This window comes from Lycorma delicatula, chromosome 13 (genome assembly GCF_047948215.1).
Source record: "Lycorma delicatula isolate Av1 chromosome 13, ASM4794821v1, whole genome shotgun sequence".
Classification (NCBI taxonomy): domain Eukaryota; kingdom Metazoa; phylum Arthropoda; class Insecta; order Hemiptera; family Fulgoridae; genus Lycorma; species Lycorma delicatula.
In genome coordinates, this window is record NC_134467.1 from 48,608,157 (window position 1) to 48,630,708 (window position 22,552).

A 22,552-nucleotide genomic window follows, 5' to 3' on the forward strand; every position below is an offset into this window, starting at 1 on the left:
ATTCCTTTTTGCTGTAATTAAATCAATAGATAAATCTTTAATCATTTAAATACAAACATGTGAAATAATGTTAAAGTAAATACATTAAGTAAAAAAAATTACTTCTCGTGTCTGTTATCGATGTTACTTATGAACTATTTATTTAATACGCTTTAAAAATATGAATAATTCATAAAATGTTTTAAATCACTTGAACATTCCAAGACACATTTTTAACAGTTTTATGTAATAAGAAATCATATCAATAACATTTTTCTTTGTAAGGATTTGGTGCAATTCAAAATCTGACAACAGTTGTCCATATTAAAATAATTATAAAGCTGTTTTGACAGAAATACAGAATTAAGATTTTTAAAGTGTACTTCTTTTTTTAATTTTTTTTTTTTTTTTTTACTATTGATGTGTTTATTTATGGTCACAATTACAGTAACATACATTGCAAATTAATATTGTAACAAAATAAATAATGTAAATATATTACTGTTATTTATTTACTTATAATAAAACTTTATTATAATAAAGTCAATTGACTTTATTATACCTTCCACCGACTAAAGGGAATGATGAATAAGGAACATTCCATACACATATTAAAAAAACCTACCTTCCAATACATGCTAGGGTTGGCGCTGCGGGAGCAATGGTGCTCTCTCTCCCTTGTAACCCCCCATGCATTTTCCTATGTGTGCATGCACACAACAGCAAAACACCACACTGCTGGAACTTTGAAGCGCGCAGTTCCAAATAAAGATTTTTGTATCTTTTTCATAAACCGGGGGATGGATACTAACATTAAGCTTAACACGTCCGCTGCTTCTCGCAATCACTAGTGTGAACTCCCGTGCTGATTTTTTTTTTTTTAGTAAAGCTACTCTACTGTTATAGACTAAATACTACCTGACATTTTTAAAATGATTTTCGGTATAGTAATGCGTATTATCGAGATTATATAACTCACGCGGGAGCCGCGTGACCAGCCCGGCCCTTGAAATCAATGTATGTTTGCTAATGGTATGCTAGTCACACGACTCCCGCGTGAGTGTAAAAACAACTGGTTATACGTAATTATTTCCAGAATTCAATTCGAATCTTTCTTTTGATAAATTAGTGGTTCTTGGTGAATTAAAAAAATAAGTTGAAAGTTAAAATATTTTATTATAATTTGCGTATATTTTTTTTATAATTTGTATTTACATAAAATTAATTTCAAACATCTTACAACTAAAATTCATTTATAATGCTCTAAAAGATAATTACATTTGTACATACATAAAAAAAAAATCGTAAACTACTTATACTTATGGTATAACCTAAAACATGGGTCCAAACAAAGACCAGGAAAACCAGGGCATGACGGGCAACCGAAAACTGTCTCTTTTCTTATTTTCAACGTTGCACTGCACTCCTTGCAACGTTTTCTCATCGTCTCATTCTTCGCATTTTTAGGGAGGTTTTGTGGGAGGTGTATATGGTCGATAATTTTCTGAATTTCTTCTTCTGTGTACACCCTTTTCGGTTCAGCCGATCGGCGTTTTTTTGGTTCAGGACCCCTAGAAGTTGATGGTTCATTATCAGCCATGTCTGAAAGGAAAGTAAAAGTAAAAAAAAATAAGCAAAAATCTGGCTGTGCAATTTATTATTATAACTATACTGTGTTGCAAATACGTAAAAAAATGCCAGCCTGAAATTTCAAGATTTTTGAAAGTTAAGACTAGACGATCTAAGTATTTTTTGGGTCCCAAATAGTTTTTTCATCTTCCTTTTCATTTTTACAGTATTTATAAATTATGGGTAAATTAGTGTATATACATAATGTAAAACTGTTTTTGTAATGTGCTTGATAAATATATTATTAAATAGTATTCTTTGCACCTGTCAATATTATTTTATATAAATTCTATTTGAGCTAATATAAAAATGAAAAATTTATGCTGTTATAAAAATGTTCTCTAATGCACAGTTTTGAATTTATTTATATTTTTGTGTGTAAATAAATATTCTATTCTACTCTAGTTTGTTTCTTCTTCTGAAGTGATAACGAAACAAAAAATGATTTTGAACAGTAAAACATTGAAAAAAGAACTTGCATATTACAGAAAAAAGTCTGAACCTTATCGTCAAGAATGTTTCCTAAAAATGGAATTTTATTTGCGATAGGTTCAGTTTATTGCGATTTATTTTTAAATAAAAATAAAATTGTTTTTCACCCATTCTCCGTATTTGTATTGTTCGGAATAAATATCTCATTTGTAATCACTTGAGAAAAAGAAACAAACTATTTTGAAAAGATAAAAAAAATATGTAGTTCATCTTGTGCTAAAATTAAAAATCTTGACGTGTGAAAGGATGCTATTTTTTTTTTTTGCCACATAGTGTATTTATTATGATAAAAACTACAATTAGATAAGTGTTATGAGAAGAAATTACCTTTATGTTGTTGAAGAAAGAAGAGCTGGAGCAGAAAACACAAAGCCAACTTTGATCACAAAAAAAATGCAAAAAAATTAACACAAACTCGCTACGACTTTCACAGTGCAAAGGTAGGACACTAACTAAGTGCGTCGTAAGGTTGGGATGTTATACCTGCAGCCGGCAAGGGAGGGGAGACCAAGGAATGGAATAGTCCCTCTCACGCAGGAGCCGTGTGGCCCGGCTGCAGAGGACAACCACACTCACGCGGGAGCCGCGTGATACGCAGCGGACGTGTTAAGGATTATATACTGTACAAGTATAAAGAAAGAATTAGAGAATAAAGGACTCATTCTATTACATGTTATCGATAATATCAAGTGGAAACAGGCGGTGGCTGCAGTCCTACCAGTCACTGATAATGAAATAAAAGAATAAGGAGTATAGGCGGTGTACAAACATACACAATAATAACTAATAGACCATTAAAGATAGAAAAGTTAATAAAAGATATTGATAAATCATATTTTATTTTTCATTTATTTATTTAAAATCCGACAGGATAACCAATAATTACAGGTACTTATCAATAATTTATTTATGTAATGTATTAAAAAATTCAAAACCAACTTGAGATTCAAACCCAAAACCTGGATGTAGACATACATTAGTACCAGTCTCACCATGTAAGTTGGATAAAGTGGGTAACTTTAGTTTTAATCATCATAATTAGTAAAGATAAATATAATAAACTTGCATCCGGTTACACAATAATACAATCGATTTGTTTTTACGAAAACGAATGATACATTTTAAATAAAGAAGCAACCTGTTTTCTGTGGAAATTTATTTATTAGATAAAAAAATAAATATCTTAGAATGTCTATTTGAAAATTAATCGATAATACAATTCTTAAATAGATATAAATATATATAAACTATCGTTTAATCCACTTAATATTTAAGCGGATGTTAAAGTCTTGATTTCACAGACATTGTAAAATCAAACTACAGAATTCTGAAATCTTTTATAGGTACTTACGTATTAACACCACCGCAACTACAGCTTTATTTAAAAACAAAGTAGTCAATTGGATTTCGGTGGATTAACATTAATTGGATTTTGGTGCTATAACATTAAGGTTATATTATTATAACATGCATAATATGAATATATTATGCATATATTAATGTTAATTATAAGAGGTTAGCGAGTGAAGCGAGCGTAGATTATATTTAGTTAGGTTATTCTGATATACGTACGATTTGTCAGTACACAAAGTCAACATAACCTAAACAGCAGCTGTAGCTGCGGTGGCGTTAATACATAAGTACCCTTTTATATTATGAACAAAACGTTATTTATTAACATCACATAAAAAACACGACTTAAAAGCTTGACCAGTAACTAAACTAGAAAACTCAAGTCCCCCGAATAAAAAATGTGATATCAGATCTCTAAAAAATAATAAAGCATCCAGGTGAAGACCCAATAACTGTGTAATTTTTAAAATTACAATGATTAGTTAATTAATGGATGATCTACTGTAGAAATTAAATGAAAACATTTGGAAGAGAGAAAAAATACTACAAGAATCTGCTCTAATTCATCCTCTACACAAAAAAGGAGAAAATGAAAGTTACGAATTACAGAGGAATTTCTCTTACAGTAACCTGCAAAATCTTACAGAAGTTATTGAGAATAAAATAGAAGAGCACATCAATTAACAATTTGAAGAATATATCAGGGTGGTTTAGAAAGGGAAGATCTTGAATAGAACAAATAGTACGTGTAAAATTAATAATCTGCATAGATTATAAACTTTTTAACCAAACATGTTCCATTGCCTTTTCTAAAGTTTAAATTATTTTAAATTATCAGAACCATTAAAATAAAAAAAAGCATAAGGTAATGCGATTGTTAACTCAATCCCTTTTAATTGTGATAGTCATGAAAGAATGATGGAAAACATTAAAACTAAATGCGGTAGAAAAAGGACAATCTAGGAAGAGATTGCTTTGCCTTTAAGGAAGATCAGGTCACAATTAGCAGACGATTTTGAAGTAATAAAAATTCAAATACAACTGTTAAAAGTAATCGCAGAAAAACAAGATTATATATTTCCTATGAAAAAGTAAATGTTTAAAGAAAGGTATCAGAAAAGAACAGAAGCAACAGAGTATTTATTTTTATTTTAAATTTTCTTAATTTTTTCAGAGATAGTTTTACGTTATCAGGTAAACAAAAATTATAAATTTTTTACATTTTCTCACATTTTATACTTTCAAAATTATGTCTAAATTTTCAAGTGTAAATGCATAACATTTGAGAAGTTATAACAATTTAAACTAGTAGAGATGCAGATAGAATTTCAGAGTGCAGTGAGAGACCTGGTATCTCAAGTCTCTCCCCTCTATTGTTTAGGTTTACAGCTTCTATTCTTTCCAAAACCCTTTTCTATGGAAGTAGGTAAAAAATTAAAAACTAATAAAGATTTTGAGGTCAATATTGATAACAGGCACAAATATCAGATTATATACTTCTTGATTGGTTACAATATTTGAAAACATTACTAAAATGTAAGACGTGTGATGAGAAGTAAACTTTAATACGAATTAGAACGTTACTTTTGATTTATTCAAGAGCAGTGTTATTTATGAAAATGCATTTGAGGAAAACAATGTTCACGAAAAAACATGTAAGTTGTGATTTTATAATAAGTCTCACTTGTAAACTTTATACACATTTTTTCTGAGCTGGTGGAATTCCTCAGCAACTACCAAATTATCCAACTGGCACTGGTTTTGGGCTTAAAATGTTTATAAACCTCACACACATATTATAAACTAGTATGCGATTAAAAGACTTTTAACAAAATTTACATACATAATTTTTCCCTTTGGGATGTAGATTAATATGCAACTTTAAATTAGAAAGACAATTAAAAAAAAATCTTTTGATGAAAGTTACAAATTAATTTTTCTCCTTAGTATGAATATTTAAATGTAATTTTAAATTATATTTTTCATTAAAGGACTTCTGTCAAAAGTTGAAAAGCAAAGTCTTTCTCTGTTGTGTGAATATTATTATGATGTCTCCTTAAATGGTATTTACTGTTAAATGACATTTGGCAAATGTTGCAAACATAAATTTCCTCTCTTGTATGAATATTAAGATGTCTCTTTAAATGATATTTACTATTAAATGACTTTTGACAGAAGTTGCAAACATAATTTTCCTCTTTTGTGTGAATATTAAGATGTACCTTTAAATGATATTTACTACTAAGTGACTTTTGACAAAAATTACAAATATAATTTTCCTCTTTTGTATGAATATTAAGATGTCTCTCTAAATGGTATTTACTATTAAATGACTTTTTACAGAAGTCGCAAATATAATTTTTCCCATTTCTATGAATATTAAGATGTCTCTCTAAATGGTATTTAGTATTAAATGGCTTTTGACAAACATTGCAAACATAATTTACCTCTTTTGTATGAATATTAAGATGTCTCTCTAAATGGGAATTAGTATTAAATGACTTTTGACAGAAGTTGCAAACATAATTTACCTCTTTTGTATGAATATTAAGATGTCTCTCTAAATGGTATTTAGTATTAAATGACTTTTGACAAAAGTTACATATATAATTTTTCCCATTTCTATGAATATTTAAATGCGATTTGAAATTATATTTATCATTAAAAGACTTCTGACAAAAGTTGCAAACATAATTTATCTCTTTTGTATGAATATTAAGATGTCTCTCTAAATGGTCTTCACTATTAAATGACTTTTGACAAAAGTTACAAATATAATTTTCCTGTTTTATATGAATAGTAAGATGTCTCTCTAAATCGTATTTAGTATTAAATGACTTTTGACAGAAGTTGCAAACATAATTTTCCTCTTTTGTATGAATATTAAGATGTCTCTCTAAATGGTATTTAGTATTAAATGACTTTTGACAGAAGCTGCAAACATAATTTTCCTCTCTTGTATGAATATTAAGATGTCTCTCTAAATGGTATTCACTACTTAACGACTTTTGACAAAAGTTACAAATATAATTTTTCTCTTTTGTATGAATATTAAGATGTCTCTCTAAATGGGATTTACTATTAAATGACTTTTGACAGAAGTTGCAAACATAATTTACCTCTTTTGTATGAATATTAAGATGTCTCTCTAAATGGTATTTAGTATTAAATGACTTTTGACAGAAGATGCAAACATAATTTTCCTCTTTTGTATGAATATTAAGATGTCTCTCTAAATGATATTTACTATTAAATGACTTTTGACAGAAGCTGCAAACATAATTTTCCTCTTTTGTATGAATATTAACATGTATGTTTAAATGGTATTCACTACTAAATGACTTTTGACATAAGTTACAAATATAATTTTTTTCTTTTGTATGAATATTGAGATGTCTCTGTAAATGGTATTTAGTATTAAATGACTTTTGACAGACGTTGCAAGTAAAATTTTTCTCATTTGTGTGAATATTAACATGTCTCTTTAAACTCTTTTTACTATTAAATGACTTTTGACAGAAGTTGCAAACACAATTTTCCTTTTTTCTATGAATATTTAAATGCAATTTGAAATTACATTTCTCATTAAAAGACTTCTGACAAATATTGCAAACATAATTTTTCTCTGTTGTATGTATATTATTAAGATGTCTGTTTAAATGACATTTACTACTAAATAACTTTTGACAAAAATTGCAAACATAATTTTCCTCTCTTGTATGATTATTAAGATGTATTTTTAAATGGTATTCACTACTAAATGACTTTTGACAAAAGTTACAAATATAATTCTTTTCTTTTGTATGAATATTAAGATGTCTCTCCAAATGGTATTTAGTATTAAATGACTTTTGACAGACGTTGCAAATATAACTTTTCTCTTTTGTATGAATATTAAGATGTCTCTTTAAATTGTTTTTATGATTAAATGACTTTTGACAAAACTTACAAACATTATTTTTCTCTAAGTTATGGGTAATAAGATTCGTTTTTATATCATTATCATGAACAAGAGACTTCTGAAAATTTTTTGTTTTCTCTTTAACATGAATGTTAATGTGTCCCTTTAAATAACATTTACATCTTCCACTGCAATATTCACAAACCAATTTCTTTACTTTCTGCACAGATAACTTGTTTTCATTACTTATATTCTCGACTACAGTTTCTATCGTAATATCACCGTATGCACACTTACATTCACTGGATTTTTCTTTTACACTTCTCTTACAATTAATACAATTTTTTATATTTCCCTTGATGGCTCCTTCATCGATAGTAACCTGAAAATTAAAAATAAACTAATAATTAAAAGATATTATAAATTAATGTAAAATTATTTCAATTACAATAACAAAGTATTAGATCTTGTAAAAAGTCACTAAATATGTAAAAAAAAATTGAATATTTTAAACATAATATTTATAATCAACATATCGTCTTGAATATTAATTAATCACCAAGTTAACTTTAGTATAATAAGGAACTTTACTTATAGTATGTTTACACACTTGGCTGAAACTTTATTATCATATGTATGTTTTTAGAAAACCAACAAAATGATTAAGCAAATTTATAACAGGCTAATATATTTATTATTTCTAGATCCATGTTGATCAGATCTACAAATCCACACATTTTATATATATAAAATTTTACATACAGGATGTCGGGGCTGAAGGTACCCAAAACTAACGGTATATTTAGGAAACTAGTTTTTCTAATCTCTTAATGTAGTCTCAAAAGACAGGATATATCCCCAAGATTTGTTCAACATACTCTCAGAGTTAGCAGACAAGCAAATTCCAATGTAATTGTAGTCAGTCAAGATGTAGACCACAAAAACAAATTCATTGTGTGCTTCGGTTTCAGTTACGCTTGATCAGCAGGTTGTGCAAACTAAATGGAATATCAATTCTCTTATATCAAAGTCTATTTGTATTCCAAAGATACAGACTTTAAGAGAAACTAGAAGCTTGGTTTTACAAACTGGAAGTCATCCAAAAGTTTCTATTAGCGATCAAGGAAGTGTTGCATTCACCGCCAGTTCTGTTAAGTCAATTAGGCAGTCTACTTATGAACTGTAAATTCCTTACAACTCCTACACATTAAACCAAATTATCACCGCCAATGATATCAGTTTGCTGCAGAGGTAATCATCATATTGAAAACAATTACATTTTATTTAGCGATGAGGATACTTTTCATATGTGCGGGAAGACACAATTGAAAAATTTGGTGTACCGTAAACCCCAAGCGGTATTTGAAAATGAAAGGAACATACTGAAAGTCAGTGTCATTTATGATGGAAAAAAAGAATAGCATCATAGGGCTGTTTTTTTTTTCAAGGAGCCCACTGTGACAGGGCCCATCTACCTCGACGTGCTTGAGAATTTTCCTGTTTCTCAGAATACTGCAGGATTCAGTTTCCAACAAGATTGTTGGTTTCCAAAACCACTTTTATTGAGATGTTGGCATGTTCCTGAATAACAATTTTCTGCATATTGGAACAGACAAGGAGGTCCAACTGTGTGACCACCTAGATCAGTCAGTTATCACTCCTCTGGACATTTTTGCTTGGGGTTTTATTGAAAGTTATAACAAAGAAAAGTTTGAGATTTGGACGATTTAAAACAAAAAATTGTTAAGGTGTTTGTCTAATAATGCCGCAGATGCTTCTAAACACCTGGCAAAAGTTAAGGTTATGGTAAGTTGCTGTGCTTATTAAAAAAAATTATAAATCTATATTAACTAGTTTTCATAATATAAGCTGTACTTTTCGATACTTTTAGTCAGAACACCCTGTAGATTATAGTGTGTAATATGTAAATACATATAATTATGATTATAAATAATATGATACACAATAAATAAAATTAAAACATCTCTTATTGCTTACTTTTCCAAATTATTACAAATTAGCACTTTTGTGGTATGTCCCTCTTCATCAATATATAAAAAATTACAAATTTTTTAAAAGGTTTTTAATACATCTGATGAAGTGGTGCGCACTGCAAAAACACTAATATATATACTTACACATACAGTAAGAAACTTAAAAACCGAACTGAGAGAACTTGAACTGCAGTTATTTGAATGATGCTCCTAAACACCCGGCAAGAATTAAGATTATCGTCTACGAGATAAAAAGGAGCATACATTGAAGTCGAATAACCTACCTTAAAACACGGTAAAATTCTGCGCTTATTAAAAACAACTATTAATTTATATTAACTGGTTTTCTTAATATAAGCTGTACTTTTGGATACTTTTAGTATGGACATCCAGTACATTATAGTATATATATATATATATATATATATATATATATATATATATGATAAAACTAAGAAAACATTATTTATAATAATATAATCTTATATTATAAATATATAAGATTATAAATAATAATAGTATGATAAACAATAAATTTATAATAAATAAAATGAAAACATCTCTTACTGCTTGCTTTTATCAAATTCTTACAATTAGCACTTTTGTGGTGTGCGTCTTTTTGTCAATGTATTAAAAACTTTTTAAAGTTACAAATTTTTTTTAAAAAGCTTTTAATACATCTGATGAAGCGGTGTGCATTGCAAAAGCGCTAATATGTATACTTACACACATAGGGTGAGTAACTTAAAAACCGATCTGAAAGTTTTGACTGCAGTTGTTGAACGTTACCTTTAACTCTTCTATTAGCATCACTATCGGTTGTGAATGTTATTACTCTAATCTACAGCTGTCAGTTGTAAACTATTCACGGTTCAGTGTGCAACAAGTTTCATTCCGTGAGTAGTGTTTTTCTAACAATGCCTTAATAGATCGAGGAACGGGATTTGTTTTAGAAGCTAATTACTGTTCTTGAATCCTTTCCAAGAACGCATTAAATATTCACTGAAAAATTTCTGAATATCAGAATCCCAGCAAAGAATAGCTTACACGATTCAGTTAGAAAAAGGCATCTGACGAGGCCGATTTCAAATTGCACGACGAATAGATGACCTTCTCTTATTACTCCAGAGGCCATAGCCAATATTCGAAGGATTTGTCAGACCAAAAAATTTATATAATAGTGATCACAATAAAGCGATATAAATCACTTATTTTGCCTTAAGATTCTTCACGGTTTAAATTTGAAACCGTATTGTGCAACAACATATGAGAACAAACTGAAAAAACTCAGTTAATGTGTATCAACTTCTGAAAAACATTGTCGATGGATAGATACACCTGATAATACACCTTTTGCCAGATGAGGCATGGTTTCATTTATCAAGGCTATCGAATGAAACTCCTACTGTTTCTGGTAATTCTAGAGGAAGGAGCAATTTTTTTTTTTAATTGTACTGTCAATAAAAGTGTTCTGTACAATTTTCACAGAATTCTATACTCTATTAACAGATTGTGGAAAAAACTATGGCTTCTTTCATCAAGATGAGGAAACAATGTGTTGCACATAAACAACTCATCAGCACACATTCATGCAGCTTTTACAATCACCAGAGGACAGTAGCCTCTGTGTTTACCAGATTTGTCTAGTTGCAATATTTTTCTTTAAGTTATTTGAAGGATTAGTTTAAAAATTGAAATCGTACACTATCGATAAGCGAAGGCCAACATTCACATTAAAAAAACTGACGTAACTGAAAAGATTTTGCGTCAGGTGACTCCCAGTACGATTACTTTAGCATTGTTGCATCAGCTGATGTCTGCATCAACTCACTTCAAATATCTTTTGTAAAGATACTGCAAATATGTTAAGTTCCTAATGTAAAAATAAAATAAAATTTTATTTTATTTTTATTTTGTTAATAAAATTTTGTCACAAACACGTTTAGTCTGTATCAGGTCTGTTTTAAATTGCTTACCTGATAAATATTCAAATATGACGATCCGATACAATTCGTAATAAATCATCCAGAGCTTATTAAAATGTAAATTCTATTAACAGATTACAATACATTTCAGTTATAACTGAAGTTTCAAAACAATACTTTTGCCCTTATACATTAATTATTTATCATTAAATAAGTCGATATTAAACAGAATTAAAAACAATTTTTTTTATGACAGACCACAGAAATAACAATACAGACATATATATATATATATATATATATATATATATAAGAAATGAACTGTATGAAATACAAAATTAACAAATCAAGAAATAATAATGTAATACAGTGGGGTGCCAATTTTCCAATGTCCAACTAACTGGACTGTTTAAATTCAGACTAGGCAATTAAAAAAAAATAATACACGTTTGAAAAATTTAAACACTATTCAAATAAATCTTTGCTTAAACAAGAAATTTTTTATCAAACTTTATTTTATTGGATTTTTAACTGTCTTTTTTGCAATTCATTTACATTTACCAAAACCATATACAGAGTATATTTAGGCCTTTGTTAAACTAAAAAAGTAAATTTCTACACAGTATTTTTTGTACCATATTATTGTATCTCTTTTTAATCTTTTTAATATCACCATTAATATTTTTTTTTTTGAAATTCAAGATCATTATTTCACCACTATTTATTACCAACACTGTAGAATAAACAAGCATTGTTCTGTTGTCAGTTTGCAACTGATACTTGTTATTCAGAAGATGCATTAAAACAATTAGCAACAAAATCAGCCGATTAGATCTTGTTTTTTAAAACTGGGAAGCGACCCTGCAAAATGAAAACATCTAACACATGAAGACTTCAGTAAATAATACATTAATAATTTTTAATAAACATAGTGTTGATTATTAATAAATATAAATCGGGTAACAGCAAAAAGAATGTTTTTGTAAATTTCATGTAACACATGAGTTGTGTCAAAACGGGTGCAATCAAAACAACACGTAGCAAACGAGAAACCAAAAATGGCCTAATCAATCATTTCTATATTTAATTATGTTACAAAATAATTTTAATAAACGTATGACAGCTGGACTTTTTTTTAGTCTCTATAGCCAAAATTAGGAACTGCTTCAGAGGATAAGATGAAATGGAAATTTTGTAGCGTGTGAAAATGCCATCCCTGACCAGGATGAAGTTAGAATCATAGAAAACTGAATAATTATCTTAGAAAAACAACAAATCAGCTTATAGCAGCACTAGCCATATAGTACAAGCATTAATTTCTTTCTCCTGATCATTATGCAATATAAAGGTTATCTTAATTAAAAACCAATAAGGTCTCTCTCTCTCTACATATATATATTTTGATAAGAAATATTGCAATCTATAATTTCATACTAAGGCAAAAACTATTTACGTTTTTTTTAAATAGACCTCTTAAGGATTACTCGTGCATAATCCTGACTTCTTTGTTTAACAAAATTTTTCATTTTTTCCTTAAATTTTTTTCCTTTCTTTGGTCCATCCATTAGTTTTCTAAAAGAATGTCTGTTGAAAATTACTTTTTTTTTTAACATTTAATAATTTTATGTCTTTTTCAGTATCTTTGAACCAGATTATTATTATTGTTTTTTTGTTAAAATATCTTTTAACAAAAATCTTTTTTTTGTTAATCTATTTTCTATACATTCTACATAAACGACTATAAAATTTGAATGTTCTGTTTCTTATTACATGATCCACTTTTTCAAAATTTTGGTAAATTTATGCTCATATTCTTAATTTAAAAATATTATCTTTGAGTTCTGGGTGATGAATTTTTCTTACAATTTTTTTTTTTACTTTTCATACATTTTTTCCTAAACATTTGATAGGTCTTGCAGTATATAATGCTTGTGGTAAAACTACAGTTTTTTTTTATAGCATCTTAATTTTGTATTTATGGTTAAGAATTTTTCACTGTGATGTTCCTTGTAAATTGATAAGCCGCTTCCTTCTTGTAATTAAATTTTTTATCTTTTGATCCATCTCCTTCTGAAATCATTATTTGGATTCTGTTTTCATTATTAGCAAACCATTTTGTTTAATCGCATGAAATTTATAGCAATTTTGTTTACACAATTTTCTAAATCTTGAATTTTGATTTTCATCTTTAATATCTTTTGCCAAAATTATAAGATTGTCAATAAATGTTAAAATATTTATATTGTAAATTAATTTTCATTTACTAAAAAAAACCTAATTCTTCAATGTTTTTTTTTTTTTTTTTTAATTTACTCAGCTGAGAAAAGATTCATCTAAGAACGAGACAAGTGAGAAATTTTAATTACTTTAAAAATAGTTCAAAGCAAACAGTAGCCTGTTGACTTAAAATAAACAACTATCAAAATCTATTCTATTTTAAATCTTATTTAGCCGGACTTTCAGATTGTACAAGGTAATACATAAATGTTTTACCTTCACTACACAAACACACCCCTAAGAGTCATTTTACAATATTTCAATGAATATTACTACTTCTTGTCCTGATAAAGAAAACCCAAGATTCTGTGGAAATTTCTTTAATCTTTCACCTAGTCCCCTTGCAATTCATTCACATACTTGCATACATGTTATTTACCACTAATGTATTATTTTTTAGTTACAGGTAGTGAAAAATAATGATGCACTTAAATTTTTTTGGCATAAATTATGAAGCGAAATTAACCGTTTTACACACATGACAAGGGGAAATTGTTTCTTAAATCATTAACACAAAAAAAAGAAAAAGCAATCATTTATCACAAATTTAATTCTGAGAAAATTGATTTTACAAGTCAATAGAAAATAAATACGGGTCAGATTGTTCAGAAAAGCTAAACCTGACAAAAATGACTGAAAATTTTGCAAAACGTTTTACAAACTTTCAACTTAGTTCTCATTTACAATTCGATACATTTACTCAGATTTTCCAACTTTTAAAATTCTTTCAGTATGATGTGATTTGTCCAACTCTGCGAAATAAGCAATTATCTCACGTTTGCATCATTTGAAATGAATCTTCGTCATACGAGCCATTTTTTCAGGTCTAGGAAGAGGAAATAATTAATTGGAGCAAAGTCAGATGACCACAGCACATGCTTTCACATGTCATTGTCAAAGTGTAAATTTTTATGTAGTTTTGCAGCTGCAATCTGAGACATGGGTACAAGTGAATTATCGTAAACAGCAGTATGTTTGGGTCAATGTGGCAGTACCCTCGATAAATTTCATTATAAAATAACTGCACAATTAAACTTACCGTTTCATTTTCAATTAACTCTGTCCTTACAATCTCAAGAGGATTTGTCACTTCGTTGTAATTATCATAACCGTTACACAGTGGCTCCTCTCTCATTTGCAAAGATTCATTTTCCTAAAACATAAAATCAACAATTTATAGTTTAATGACACAGTGGCACTTCCCATATGATGACATAAAAAAACAACAAAAAATCAAATTAAACTTGCACAATCAGGTGTAATATCATCTTCAAACTAGACTCCTTGAGTCAAGCAAGGTTCCTTAATACCAAAATTGATTCCACGAATATTGGTTATATATTTGAGCTTTATTTTTGATAAAGCTGTGACTTTATCTTTGAGGCTGAGGCAATAGCTAATAAAGTCGGTAGGTACCCTCTTAACAGTCCCTTTATAGAATGATACCCTTGCGGTTAGGAGACCCTTACTTCCCAGGTCAACTATTATATTAAATCGCAATATACCTAGACTTAGATGTCTTAATTCGTTAATTCAGATTTCTTGTATTTTAATTCACCAAATTACTTCAAAACAACAAGTATAAAAATTAATTTTCTAATTTCTTTGTGCGTATTTGTGGATTAAATTGCTTGGGTAATATATGTCATTAAACAAGGAATTATACTAATACAAATTGCAGACTTGTTCTTTGTTTGTTATTTAATAATAACTTGGTTCATAAATTTTTTTCAGCAGTGTTGGAAGGAGTGCAGTTATGGAAGATGTTTATCACTGAATTTAATTACAAATAGAATCTTCATTTTCATCAAATAATATTGGAGATGAAATAGTAGTCTGTGAATTTTTAATTGAATCTATTTCAATACATAAAATCCGCAATACAATATATAAAAACCCTTAAATAAACTAATGTAGAAAAGTGATAACATCAGTAAAATAAAAATTTTATTTATTTTATTATTATATTTAGAGGCTTAGTTCTATACTGAAGTTCATGAATTTAATTAAATTACCATAGATAAAAAATAATGTATCTTGAAGACCGATAGAATATTAGTAACGAAGCGATTAATTTGGATAAGACAGTTTGGGTTTTAATTAATTAATCTTAATTTTTATTTGAAAATTTTTTAAGCTTTTTGGCATAGAAGTGATATCTCCACGTTCATTGGCGGTAAGTAATATTCATAACCACTGATACTCTTATACAGAATTCTAAAAATTTGCTGAGTATTAATGAGTAAGTGTTAAGATAATAAAGTTCACCGCTAGCAAAAAACCTTTTAATCATTAAATCACTTTCAGGCTTGAATTTTAATTGCAACTTACTCATAGATTGTGAAAGTAAATAATGTACTTTGTCGATCATCAAAAATTTCTCTGAACCTGCCACGTAGTTTCTGCCTTAACCTAGTCATGTGAAATTACATTTTAACAAATGATATGTCATTTTGTCAAAATAAATATCTTAACAATTAAACCGCAAAATATAATTTCAATAGAACTTATGAGATGAAGAGGTAGGTGAAAACGATTTAAAAATAAATAATCATTACAATGTAAAATTAATATATTTATTGACTGATAAAGAAAAATTCTATTTTTAATCAACTTTTTGTCGTTTTATATTTTTGTACTTTAATGGAGTTCCAGGAGAGGTACAGCGGTGGGAAAGTTTCTGTTATCGAGCAATAGTTTCTAAAAAACCGAACTCATCTTCCAGCTATTCATGATGCAGCCTACCATCGACATCATCTGTCCTTCCAATCTGTTTTATGTTTTATTACACTTTTAACCCTAACGTTTATCTCTGAATTGTTATATTATCATATAGCATTACAGTAAACTCCTGATTATCAGAACCTCAGATTATCCGAATTGCTACTGTGCGTATATAGGCCTACTAATAATACTGTGCTGCTGTGCAAATTAGATTCTGAATGATGCTTTATTTGTCTTTATTTAACAAAGAGAGCCATAAAATAATATACAGTACATATTTTTATATCCGAATTTCCAGAAATAATGATATGACATAGGCCACCACACAATCTGTACTGTGTGTTTATAATTTGTGTACACTTAGTCTTTATGAAAAAAATTATGTGTAGGTACGAATTTTAATAAACAAATGTTGTTTAAATTATCTCTACAAACAAATATTCTGTAATAGGAATTGAAAACCGATAAGAAATAGGCTTTTTTGTTTGATGATTTACAAGTTCATTATACACAGGATAATAATCGATCTAAGTCAAGTCATATTGCCTAGTCAGCCAACAAACCTCTTATATGTGATGATATGAATGACACGTCACATTATGTACTATGTAAAATTTGCGCATGCTTTGTTATCTATACCGTATACACTATGTGTATAAACAGTATTGTATAGCTTGTCCAAGCCTAATAAGTTGCCTAATGAGCAGGGGTTCATAATACTACTCTATTAAAGACAGTATATATTCAGTACGACTATTGTTAATTCCAATTGATAAACAAATTCACATATATAATAGTTACCTATTTAATCATGAGTTTATATATTATTAATTTATTTCTTTCAATCAAATTTCACTCAATCAAGAGTGTACCGAATGTGTTAAACAGTAAGTGGTCGACCTGCTGATACATACGCCGTTGGAATTGTGAAAATTGGACAAGCAGTAACCAAGATATTGCAGTGGCATCCCATCGCACCTTCTCTCCATTTTCCGAACGGCATCCTGGGAGCACTTGAAAATATTATCATCTGATGGATACCATTGGGAGCCAATGGGGGTAAAAAAAAATTTTCAGAGCACTAGGGCTGACCGTTTCGAGATATTTGCAATTCCATCTGAAAATTCAGATGAAAAGTACTAAATTTGGGAAAAGAACTAAATTTTACCAAAACTTCGGTCACGAATTTAGATCCAAACTTACCGCAACAGGCTAGGTTATCTTTCACTAAGAAAATATGCACGTAAATGAGGGTTGCATATGTTCAACAGGCATTTTTTTCAGTTTGCAACTTTCCCCTCAATTTGGTTGTGATAACCCGTTTTACTGTACTTTGTTCTCAGTACTGTATTAAATCCTTAAATTTATAAATATATTATTTTATCTTCAAATATCTTTTACGTACAAAAAAAGACACAAAAAGGGTGGGGATATTGTAATAACTCTATACCGCTTACAATTCTGTCGCTACACATTATGTATGTAAATACTATCATAAACCGTAATCACATTTTACACTTTATTTTAATTTATTCTATCTCTTTTTAGAACTTAATTTATTGTTAAATTTACTACAAAACGAATGTGCATTTGTCATAGAACAGTTCACGGTAATAAATGGATTTTGGTAAATTTCTGCTCATATTCTTAATTTATAAATATTATGTTTCAGTTCTGTGCGGTGGATTTTTCTTATAATTCCTTTTTTTACTTTTTCCTAAGATATTCTATAGGTTTTCTGTACTATATAACACTCGTGGTAAAACTATCGTTTTATATTTTCTTAAATTTGTGTTTTTGGATCAGGATTTTTCATCGTGAATGTTCCTTGTAAACTGATAAGCCACTTTCTTCTTTTTCTAACTGGCCGGTCAGGGCATGCTTCGCTCACCTGACCGTTGCCCCCTAGACCCTCGACATGTTCGTATCCTTAAGTTTGTGAGAATATTAAGTATTTTACAGAAACATTTTCAGAAAAGAAATATTAGCGCGTACAGAATATTTTTCCAAACATTTTGTTGTTTTTATATTTAAAATAGGCTTAAGCAGAAGATGTAGAATTTAATAGAAATGTAATGTTTTAACGCTAGCCATATTGATATCAGGGAGTTTGCTTAGGAACACCGTGTTGTTCGTTTAGTTTTGTGCGTGTTTGTGTTAGTTGCCAATCCAATTCTGCTATTGGCACAGAGTGGACCACGTGATGTGCTGGCTGGATGCGAGCACAACAAACAACAAATCTATCCTGCATTTTTCTTACTGCTAAACACTAACTAATATACCCTTTCTTTTATAAATAAAATTAACAAATAATTAAAAATACAAATAATCTACACCGAGAAATTAAATTACATAATCTGTAAATTAACCGATAAAACTGCTTCTAGCAGGAGAGATTTGGCCGAGAAACAGCTCAGCATGTCCCCATAGGTCTGCTTTGCGCCAATAGCAGCTAAAATAAAAATGCGAGCACATGTGACAAACAAACAAACCCATGCACCATCCTTTTTTATATAGAGCGATACATTCAGGATAATTATTTCACCTAAATGTTTAAATTTTTGATCTTTTATGTGTTCTCCTGAAATTTTCATTATTTGGATTCTTTTTTTATTATTAGCAAATCATTTTGTTTAATCCTATGAAATTTTCTAAAATGTGATTTTTACTTTTAATGCCTTTTGCCAAAATCATAAGGTTGTCAGCAAATGTTAAAATATTTATAATGTAAATTAATTTTCACAAAAAATAATTTTACACTTATAAAAAAACCTAATTCCTCTGTTTTTTTTTTTAATTTACTCACACCTGAAAAGATTCATCAACAAATCTACCGTTAACACAGAAAGAAAGAGACAAGTGAGAAATTTTAATTTTTTAAAAATTGTCTAAAAAACAGTTGCCTGTAGATTTAAAGTAAACAATGATCATAATTCATTCCATTTTAAATCTTATTTAGCGGGACTTTCAGGCTGTACAAAGTAATTCATAAATGTTTTACCTCTACTATACAAAAGCATCCCTAAGTCATTTTACAATATTATAATGAATATTATACTTCTTGTCCTGATAAAGAAAACTTAGTTCCCTTACAATTTGATAATTTACTCAGATTTTCCAACTTTTTAATATTTTCAGTACGATGTGATTTGTCCAACTCTGTGAAGTAGGCTGTTATCTCGCACCTTTGCATCATTTGAAATGAATCTCTGTCATTTGTTCAGGTTTCAGAAGAAGAAGCAATCAATAGGAGCCGATCAGGTGAATACAATACATGCTTCCACACGTCATTGTCAAAGCGTAAATTTTCAGGAAGTGTTGCAGCTACAATCCAAGACATATGTACAGGCGCATTATCGTAATAAAACAGCAGCATCTTTTTGGCCGATGTGGCAGTCCCCATCGATCGATGTAATAAAGCATCAGAAGTGTAATGTTCTCCTACTAAAGACAAACCAAAACGCGGTAAAAAATACAATGAAGCAAATTAAAGAATCGACATTAAGTGCATACATAAACTTTCATTCATATAATACTTCAATGAATACACTCTGAGAGGGCTAGAATAAACTTCATACATCGCTTTCATTATAAAATAAATGCGGAAAATAAAACTTACCGCTTCGTTTTTAATTACATGATCTTCAGATTTAATTAAGATCTCTTCGATCGCAAGAGGATCATTTACGTCATCGTAATTATCACAACCGTTACTGAGTGGCTCCTCTTTCAGTTGCAAAGATTCACTATCCTAAAACATAAATTCAACATTTTAATGTTATAGTTTAATCACATGGTGATACTTCCCATATGACATAACAGAAAAAAACAAACAAAAAACAGAAATCAAATTATACTTACGCAATGAGGGGTAATATCATCTTCAATCGGGTGATGCGGTAAAAACAAGCAAAACGTTTCCTGTATGGCAACATCTTCAGTTTCTGGTTTGTCACTGTTAGAGAACATAGCTTCAAATGTGTAGATATTATTTACAGGCACATCCATTACCTTCAAAAATAAAAACATTCTAAATTACATTTTAAGGATTTATAATGAAAACAACAGTTGCTAAAAACTGTAAAACATTTCATTCATTGAAATGTTTAAAACAATTTATTTAAATTCTTATTCGTCTTTATTTATATTCAATTATTTTTTTTTTACTATACTATTATTTATTTAATATACTACACTTATTTATTATTTTTTTAGATGAAGAAAGAAGCATTTGGAAAAATATAGTTAAAAGAAGAGACAGACTTATAGGCCACATATTAAGGCATCCTGGAATAGTCCCTTTAATATTAGAGGGACAGGTAGAAGGAAAAAATCGTGTAGGCAGGCCACGTTTGGAATATGTAGAACGTTAGGGATGTAGGATGTAGGGGTATACCGAAATGAAACGACTAGCACTAGATAGGGAATCTTGGAGAGCTGCATCAAACCAGTCAAATGACTGAAGACAAAAAAAAAATTTTTTTTACTTGAAAATTTAAGAACTGGATTATAGTAATAATTTGTATATATATATATATATATATATATATATATTAAATATTGCAAAGTAAATGATTAATACGAAACATGACATCAGACACCCATCACTAATAAAAATGAAATATGGCCTGCTGAAATATCAGATGAACTAGACTCAAATGAAAATTCACGAGTCAAAGTTTTGGAATGTTAGTAACAGGGGAATGAAATTATAAGATAACATCGCTTACTGCTTTGTGCAATATTTTATTCTCCTGTATTTTATTATATTATTTATCGACTAAATATCTTTTGTTTATTTATTACAGTCCCTTAATTTTTGCCACATTGATCTGTTAGACATTAGTCATCATAAAATGAACAAGAATGTGACTTGCTCTTCCTATCTTCATCTTACTATAAACATATCCACTCAGTAGTTATTTCTGTCATTATTATATTTACTAGGCTATATATTATATTTTATTTACATATATATATATATATATATATATATATATATATATATATATATAATACTATATTTGCAGATTGGAGAAATATATTTAATGCTCATTAAAGTGCAAGTTGTCTAACATCCAGTTTTGTAGCTGGCTTTCATATTTGCAGGTATATGTTGTTCAGTAAATTGAGCATATGTTTATTAAATTAGTGCGTTTAAAAACTGTTTTTTTTTTTTAACAATATTAGTTATTGTAACGTATTAACAATGCTTTGCAGTTGCATTAATCATCCAAACAATTTCTGCTACATGTGTGGTGAGGTAACGTTGAAGTTTCAGAAAAGAAATATAACTACACCGATAAAAAAGTTGTACGAACTGTACTTTGAATGTAAATTAGGTGAACAGGACAAATCTTGGGCTGCGCTTATATAACATTGTCGACCGGTTGGATAAATGGACCTCGTCACATGCCATTTGTAATTCCAATGATTTGGAGAGAACCGAAAAATCACACCACAGACTGTTATTTTTGTGCAATAAAAATATGTGGGATAACAGGTAAACCTAGACGTACTGTTAAATACCCTGATATTCCTTCTTTTTTTCTCTTTTTCCTGTTTAGCTTCCGGTAACTACCGTTCAGATAATATTTCAGAGGATGATATGTACGAGCGTAGTCTTGTACGTTCTCAGTTCGACCACTCCTGAGATGTGTGGTTAATTGGAACCCGACCGCCAAAGAACACCGGTATCCACGATCTAGTATTCAAATCCGTGTAAAAATAGCTGGCTTTACTAGGACTTGAAAGCTGGAACTCTCGACTTCCAAATCGGCCGATTTGGGAAGACGCGTTCACCGCTAGACCGATCCGGTGAGTTTGATATTCCTTCTGCCATGTGGCCAGTGCCACGTAGCCAAGAGCTTCCGATTCCAGTACCACAAGAAAAATGGAACTTACATAAAGATGAAAATGTCAAATTTTGTGCCGACTTATCAGGCGATGAAGAAACAGATCCACACTTTTAGAAAATAGACGAACTGAACCCAATTTAATTAATCAGTCAGGAGTAAATGACCTGGTTCGTGATCTAATTCAAAGAATCGAGCAGAAATACTAGCATCAAGACTGAAAGGATGGCATCTTTTACAACCAACCACAAAAATTAGAGCTTTCCGTGACAGAAAGTCAGAATTTGAACATTTCTTCCCTCGGTACAAAAACTTAGTATACTGTAATGATGTGGACTCTTTACCGGAAGCTTTGGGACATATTCACCATCCTGACGAATGGTGAATTTTTATTGACTCGTCAAAGCTTAGTTTGAAAGCTGT

The 22,552-nt window shown here is 29.4% G+C and overlaps 1 protein-coding gene across 3 annotated transcripts in view; it reads right to left on the reverse strand.

Annotated features, from left to right (window-relative positions):
* Positions 1 to 1,093: 1,093 nt before the first annotated feature.
* LOC142333644 (uncharacterized) overlaps positions 1,094 to 22,552 on the reverse strand; it is a 62,878-nt gene continuing 41,419 nt past the window's right edge. For 2 of the 3 annotated variants that reach the window (XM_075381017.1, XM_075381018.1), the window contains 4 exons: positions 20,136 to 20,285; positions 19,894 to 20,025; positions 14,590 to 14,703; positions 2,955 to 7,736 (listed from right to left, as the gene is read on the reverse strand). In XM_075381017.1, coding sequence (XP_075237132.1) covers positions 5,439 to 7,736; positions 14,590 to 14,703; positions 19,894 to 20,025; positions 20,136 to 20,282 — 2,691 coding nt within the window. In that variant the 5' untranslated portion in view covers positions 20,283 to 20,285 and the 3' untranslated portion in view covers positions 2,955 to 5,438. Of the gene's footprint in view, positions 1,582 to 2,954; positions 7,737 to 14,589; positions 14,704 to 19,893; positions 20,026 to 20,135; positions 20,286 to 22,552 lie in introns of those variants that run through there. The other variant, XM_075381019.1, reaches the window with a different exon arrangement.